This window comes from Microcaecilia unicolor, chromosome 10 (genome assembly GCF_901765095.1).
Source record: "Microcaecilia unicolor chromosome 10, aMicUni1.1, whole genome shotgun sequence".
Lineage (NCBI taxonomy): Eukaryota > Metazoa > Chordata > Amphibia > Gymnophiona > Siphonopidae > Microcaecilia > Microcaecilia unicolor.
In genome coordinates this window covers 148,702,581-148,710,456 of record NC_044040.1, presented here as the reverse complement: position 1 = coordinate 148,710,456, position 7,876 = coordinate 148,702,581, and the positions used below count along the sequence as shown (strand labels likewise).

At 44.8% G+C, this 7,876-nt stretch overlaps 1 protein-coding gene across 1 annotated transcript in view; it reads right to left on the bottom strand.

The window, feature by feature from the left end:
* LOC115478342 (ephrin type-B receptor 1-like) overlaps positions 1–7,271 on the bottom strand; it is a 421,749-nt gene extending 414,478 nt beyond the window's left edge. Inside the window, 1 exon segment of the mRNA XM_030215646.1 lies at positions 7,242–7,271. Within this exon segment, the coding sequence (XP_030071506.1) occupies positions 7,242–7,271 (30 nt within the window).
* Between the last annotated feature and the right edge of the window lie 605 nt (positions 7,272–7,876).

The window sequence follows — 7,876 nt, the reverse complement described above, 5'->3', positions numbered from 1 at the left end:
ATGAGGTGGGGGGGGGGGGTAGTGTTCTTAAGGACAAAAATAATGTGTTAACACAGCTGTAGTATAACCCGGCAAATATTCCTTCTGTACAATTTATAGTAGTGTACTGTGGGATGAACCAGTGGAATTATTGTTTATATCATAGAATTTAATTAGGAATGATGATATTTGTTTTATCAGGTTTAGGCTTAATTTTGAAATTCTCCTTCAGGGCTGATTGTTGAGTTTTATCTGAAGCCAGATGGCCTAATTTAATGTGAAAGCTTAGCTACAATGCAGCCCACATTCCACTTTCCCACCTGTGAGCCTGAAAGGCATTCCACTTGAGTTTCCTACACATTTACTCAAAAGCTTTCAAAGTTGAATTGAATTGTATTTCAAATTCAATTGCAGAAATGTTTAATGAGGACAGTATTGTTGTAAACAGCTCAATACACAAAATCAAGTTCTAGAGGTGGCCTCCAAGAGAGTCTATGCCAATGATGTCCATGACACAAAGAAACAGATGTAAGAAAGCAATCTCTTACCCTCAGGAAATATAGTTTGGCACCTTAGTGCGCTGAAAACACCAAAACCCGAACTTTCAAGGATATAGCTCCTTTATCAACAGTGGGACAGATTAAAATGGTACAAGGGCTGATGGACCAGTTGCCTGGCACCCAAGCCTATGCAGGATTAGACTAAGAATAACAGCCAATGGGAGTAGGGAGACCAATGGCCACCCAAGGCACCCTTAATATGTCCCTGGGTAATTACCAAAAAAGAGAAGCACCTAGAAAATTAGCTGTTTTTGACTTATAGCCTACATCAATTGCTACAATACTTTTTTGCCCATTTGATTTAATTGGACTTATTGGTCACTTTTACAAACTCACAAAGTGATGATGTATACAACAATTAAGCAAGAAATAAAGCAATAACAGTAGAACCAAACATAAAAACAAACAGGGAAGCACAATAGAGTTCCGAGTAATCAAAATTAAGGGAGATTAAAAACCTAAGCATCCAAATCCCCCTTCCCCTCACCCCCATTCTGCTTCTGCTTTCCTTTTACAGAGTGCTTGTGAAGGCGAATCCTGAGTTCTTCCAGCTTTTATCCAGTTTTATTATGTGGTCCATGTTCTCAACCAAACCTGCCTAATTATTGTCCATCCAATATTTAACTACGGTGGTCAGTGTTTAGGCATAACGCCATCACTGCCACAGCTAAAATAAAACTGGATATTTAGCACCGCTACCAAGATATGGGACAGCACTAAATATCTAGTTTCAATGACAACCCGGAAGTGCTATCCAGTTAGCAGCCATATTCAGACTGCTAACCAGAGTTATCTCTGCTTCTGAGATTGAGGCTTTCTTGTTGCTCTGTAATCTCTCTCTCTCTCATTTACTCACTTCAGCCTTCATTTTGTGTAACAAATTCTGTAGTTAAAGGTCTCCAAACTGCCTCATATTAAATAAAGGGAAGCTTGAATTTTTAACAATATAAGAAAACTTGTGGACAGATGATCAAAAGCCCCATACTGTTCCAAACAGCGCTCTAAAAATAGTGCTGAACAGCACAGGGCATTATTGGACCTATGATCAGAGATTTGCATGCAAATTTAAGTACACAATTCTCTCTGATCATGGGGTAGAAGTGTAGGAGGATTGGCCTGAGCGCCCTCCCGCATTTGTTTGACAGGTCTGGCTGTCAAACCCAGCCTGTCAACACAGGGCTGGGAGGTCGATGGGACATCCAGACCCCAACCTCTCCTGCCTGAGCAAAGTAAAATAGGGACTGGAGGTCCGGCAGACATCCGGTCCCCCCGACACCCCCCCCCCCCCTAGCATTGCAAGACGTCCCTGGTGGCCCAGTGGGCCGCTGTCAATCCCCCCACCCCTACCTTGAGTTGGAGGAGGAAGGTGGCCTCCCTTCTCTTCCTACGGCACCACCTGCAAAATGGCGGTGCCCAGCCCTGCCCAGTGTATCCTGGGATGCGCTCGGTGGGGCTTCACACCAATAATGGAGTCCCTGGAGGGTCGTCGGTCAGGTTGTCAGTTCCTGGGGGTTCGGTTGTCGGTTCCTGCGGAGGGGTTTGCATTGGGGAGAATGGGGGCCTGCTAGAATGCAAATGCATGCTGGACAGGGCTCACCATCCCTCCCCAATGATCTGCAAACCCTAACGCCAGTTCCAAACTGGTATAGGGTTTGCCGCAGCCAGCGAGCCAATCTTTAGTGTGCTGGTCACTGATCATTGGGGATGAATAGGTTTAACATGCATTTGCATGCTAGTTGCATTCAGAGCCCGCAAGCGTGTTGTTTCACGCACACGGAAGCTCTGATCATGGGGCGGTAGCAAACGCAGGCGCTAGTATGGCACTAACAGCAGCTAGCGCCTGCGTTTGCTTCTAATCATCGGCCAGTTGGGGTGTTATCCTTACTTCCTTAGGGGTTCTTTTACTAAGCTGCAGTAAGCACTAACATGTACTAACCAAAGCAAAAAGGACTTACTGCAGAGCGTGCTCAGACATCCCACAGTAACCTTTGCATGTGCGCGCCCTACCCATGTGCAAAAAAATAAAAATTTAGATTTTTAGAACTGGGGTGTTTCTGGAAGGTGGCGAGGAACACCTGCGCCAACTGGTTAGCGCAGCTGCATGCTGCACGCTAATTAGCATGTGAGCCCTTACTACCTATATAATGGGTGGCAGTAGGAGCTCACACACTAAGGGCCACCCACTAATGGGAAAATTAGCACGTGGCTATTAATAGTGGAAATAGAAAATCAGCCATTTTACCCCTGCAGTAAAAAAGGCCTTAACACACAGGAATGGCCTCCATACAGCCACTTTCTACTGCAGTTTGGTAAAAGGGTCCCTTAATATGATGCTGTATACATTGTAATGGGGTCAACAATTCCATCCATTATGCAGAGAAATGTCATCAATTCAGACCCTAAATTGCACATGCACTGCTGTCCTTCTGCAGCCTTCTTCTCTTTAGAAAACCAACTGTTTGGTGTGACAGATTCTCTTACTTATTTAATTTATTTTCCTCACTATCAAAAAAATCTAGGCAGATAATAAAGCATACCTATAATAATATTAAACAACAAACTTTAAATGTTATATTATTTGATCGTAATACATTACACTGTACCAACTAATCTGCATAAAAGGACATAAAATATAAAACAAATGAAATAAGATAGGAAAAAACTAACAATTAGTCACTTGCTCTTTTTATCCATTTCCACCAACTGTTATCTCCCAAATGCACATCAACTTGGTGCCCTCACCACCAGTCTCAGATTTTCTACATCCTGCAGCGGCAGCCTAACAGCCACCACACTAACTCATGAAAGTAATCAGAAACCAAGTTTCTCTCATTCATGCTCAAGTACAGTACTTATACATTTCTTGGGAGATTTAAGTGGTACACTGTTATTTAATTGGCAATTTCCCATCGCTGTATCTTTTCACAGCATAATGCAGTCTCTGCAAGTCAATGTTATCAGTGTGAATAAATGAGCAATATCCTTTGCTCCATCAATTTAGTTTTCATCTACATGTTTTTGTTCCATCATATAGTATTTTCTTTGGGATCTGCTGGGGTATTTGTAACTTGGACCGGCCAATGTTAGGGACAGGATGCTGGACTCGATGGATCTTGGTCTGATTCAGCATGACTTTTCTCATGTTCATATGTTGTATTTCACATTCCACCTTTTTTCCTCCCTCTCTATCACTCTCCCCACATCAGTTTTATTGCATGTATTCTTGCATTGTATCATGGATTGGCACACTTCTTTCAGAAGTCAGACCAATCCATGCTGAACTGTGTTTTTGTAGGTCAGCATTCAAGACTGGGTTTATTCCTCAATTGTCTTAATGATTGCTCCCTTTCATCCAGTTTTGGGTGTGCTGGTTTATTCTTCTAGTGCTGCCTAGGGTTACCATATTTTGTCCCCCAAAAACGACACATGCCCCACCCCCTTTCACCCCCACCCTGCCCCTTTCACACCCCCCCCCGTCCCTTTGATGCCCTCGCTTTGCCCCTGTCACATTTTCCCCCCCCCCTGTCACACACCCCGTCACTGCCCCTCCCCGTCACCCCCTCCCCTCCCCTTACCTTACTACTGCCCTGGTGGTCTAGTGACCTCTTCGGGCAGGAAAAGCCCCCTGTTTCCTGCCTGGAGCGCTGCCCTGCATGCATCTTTCCTGTTCGTGATCTCGGCGCCGATTCAAAATGGCCACCGAGTTGAAGTCTCGCGAGGTCACTTCAACTCTCGGCGGCCATTTTGAATCGGCGCCGAGATCACGAACAGGAAGGATGCATGCAGGGCAGCGCTCCAGGCAGGAAACAGGGGGCTCTTTCCTGCCCCGAAGGCGAAGAGGTCACTAGACCACCAGGCAGTAGTAAGTAAGGGGAGGGGAGGCTAGCAATCTGCCCATTTGTCCGGATTTCTGGACAAACAGGCAGGCGGGCGGGCAGGCCGTCCTAGGACGGCCCGCCCGCCAGCCTGCCTGTTTGTCCAGAAATCCGGACAAACAGGCAGATTGGCAAAATCTGCCCGGTTGCCCGGACATGTCCTCAAAAAGAGAACATGTCCAGGTAAATCCGGACATATGGTAACCCTAGTGCTGCCTGTTTTGCACTTTTTTGCCTGGGTCCCTGGGTTCTAGCCCTGTTGTTGTTTTGCTTGGGCATGTCCAATATTTAGCAAGAGCAGGATGGTTTGGTCATTCAATGTCGATCCCTGATCACTTCTGAATACCTCGTGTCACTCTGGCCCATTATACCACAGCTCATGCTTCACTGTAGCATGGAATCCAAGGCACATGCATTTATTCTGCAGACAGGTAATGGCTATGTGACCCTGGAGTTTTATTAATGCTCTGACAAGAAGCTGGAGTGCATTAATGCTGATGATAGTGTCATTTTTCATAGTAAGCATTCGAAGAAACCTTGTCTACTCTAGGGAAGACTGAGTCCATGGCCCTTTTTCTCGGGAGTAGAATGTTAATCTTGGCAACACTTCAATACATCTTATTCAATTAAAAAAATGTACAATTTTTAAAAAGCTCTGTCTCAGTTTGCAACCTATGTACCCTTGACTTTAGTGAGTACTCTGCTTCAGAGAAAAGCACTACAGCATAAATGGCTGTAGTACTACTAGTAACCATAATAAGAAGTATTAACAGCAATGTAACTTGCCCCAGCTACTGCAAGTACTGCGTGCTACCTGCTTCTGCAATATACTTCTTTCTTGAACTGTATTTCAATGCTGCTCCCTTCCTATCCTCCTTTCTTCCTCTCCCCTCACCAGCATGCACACACAGTTGCTGGACTGATTATCTTGGACCTCCACCTGGTTCTGTCAACACCCCACAGCGTTCACCTGCTGAACCTCTTGTTACTGCAGCAACAGTCTTTTCTTAAATACACTGCACTAGGCTGTGTCCAAAGCTGGTGCTTTTATGATGGAAACAACCTTCCACCAAGCAGTACACTGAGGTCACCAAACTCACTGCTCTTTGTGACCTCGACCCTGATTTGAACCGTGCAGCATTCAGTGCTAAAGGGCTAGCTTATGCCACCTATTCAAGAAGCAATCTGGAATAGAGAAGAAAATAAAAAAAGCTAAGAACAAGAAATGGGAAAAGAGAAAGAAAAGGAAGATAAAACCAGAAACATATGTGTGAGAGAGAGAGAAAGAGAGGAAGGAAGGCATTACAGAGGCAGCTCAAAAATCAATATGCAGAAAGGAGAGAAAGAGCGTGAGATCAGGGGCTTCCCAAGCCTCATTCATTCTCATCATCCAGCATCATCTGTGAACTGCAAGGATCAGGGTTTTGGTTCCATAAACACATTTAGGAAAGTTTAATCTGTGCTAAGTGGATACCGCTGTGGTGCCAATAACAACAGTGAACTGGAAGTGGGAGTCCCTGCAGCAACTCCTCCAGATATCAGCTGTATCTTGTGAAAAAATAAGACATTTCTCACTTTCAAGACATTTCTGACACAACATTTATATTTTTTATGCAAACACATCCTGGGCAAGCCCAGCTCAGGCCATCCTAACACTTTCAGCCCTAAGAAACCAGTTTCCTTCCCTATACATATGACAGAAGTGGAAAAAGGTCATCTTCAGGCTTATTTTTCTTCAAAATGTAAAAGAATATGCATAACAGGAAAAATAAACCTCTTTTTATTCATTATAAATAGGATTGCTCTCTCTGGTATTTCCATGCACTTTACTGTTTTTAGCTTTTCATTTATTTCCATGTAATTGCCACATAAAACAGTAAACAGTTCTGCAGTGGTTTTATCTTTTTGTCTCCTATTCTTCGTTCCTGTTTTTTTTTTTACCCAGAAATTTCTTCCTGCTTCTTTCAGTCTCCCCCTCAAGTCAGAATCTCAGCTGGGATCCTGATAAGCCTTCATCCCTTATTTTATAATCACCTAATTGGTCATTGCAAAGAAAGTCCTCAAATAAAACCATGCACCAGGGCTGCTTTCAGAATCCTGCAATCATGAGCCTTGAATCCAAGTATTAGATGTCAACCCTCAGCAAGGGGCATAGCCACAAAGTGGCCTGGACCCCTCTGTTCTTAGCTCAGGCCCTCCCAGTCAGGTTGCACCACATTAGATTTATTGCATAACTAGCAGTGATCCCCACATACTGCCAGTTGAAGAAATTTGAGCTGGAGGTACCACACAACTGCACACATCAGGAGCCTTGTTCCTTCACTCGATACCGCTGAGGCTTACTGTATCATGCTGGAACTGTAAGCATTTTCAGTAGAGAGTGACCAAAATCATTTTTTTTTTCGGTTTCAGCAAAACCAAATCTACAGCTGTAATTTGCCACTTGGTTTCGATCACAACTGAAGCTGAAATCAAAACCAGATAAGCCCCCTCCCTCCCTCCCTAAACAGAAGCCCCCCTCCAGGATCCACGCATAAGCCCCCCAAAGCCTAATGCACCATCATGACTAGTGGTCTAGTCAGGACAGAAATGATCCCTACTCACTCCTGCCTATATTGTCTCCATAGTCAAAATGGCTGATGCAACTTCCTGCAGTCTTGCAAGATTGTAGCTGGAGGTCACAGCAGCTGTTTTGGAGACTGGAGCCAGCAGAGGTAGGAGAGATTACAGATTGCTCCTGCCCAAACCGGCTCCCATCTCAAAATGGCTGCCACAACCTCTAGCGGCAATCTTGCAAGACTGCCACTAGAAGTCGCAGCAGTCTCACGAGATTGGCACTGGAAGTTGCAGCAGCCATTCTGACTGCAGAGATGGCATGGACAGGAGAGACTGGGGATCACTTCTGCCCCAACTAGCCTCTAGACCACCAGAGTGGTACAGTAGGCCCAGGAGGGTCTTACTGAGAATCCTGGAGGGAGGGGGCTTCTGTTCAAATGAGAGGGAAGGAGGGAGAAAGCGCAAGCACTTTCAGTTTGGAAAGAGAACCATGGAACACAGCACAAAAGTTTTGGTTTCTGAAATGCACTGGCATCTTCAACCAAAACAAAGCCGAATGTGAATTTCAGGCCAGTTTCAGTACCACAACTGAAATCAAAACCAAAATTCACTGGGCCTCTAATTTTCTGTACTCATTCTTGATGCTGATTTCATAAGATTAGCATCAGGCACTGCTAGCCTGCCAATATCATAGGTGTCTGCGGTATAGCATGATGAAGAAAACACTTTATTGGCAGAGGGCCATACATTTAGGCTGCACTCTGAAAGACAATTGCCATTGTGAGAAGGACCCAATCAGAATGCCTGTACAAGTGAAATAGGCCTCAAATTACCATGAAACCTGCTGACCTGTCGGATATGCCGGAGGCAAAGCACGGAAAGCGAGAGGAGTCAGACAGTCGCCAC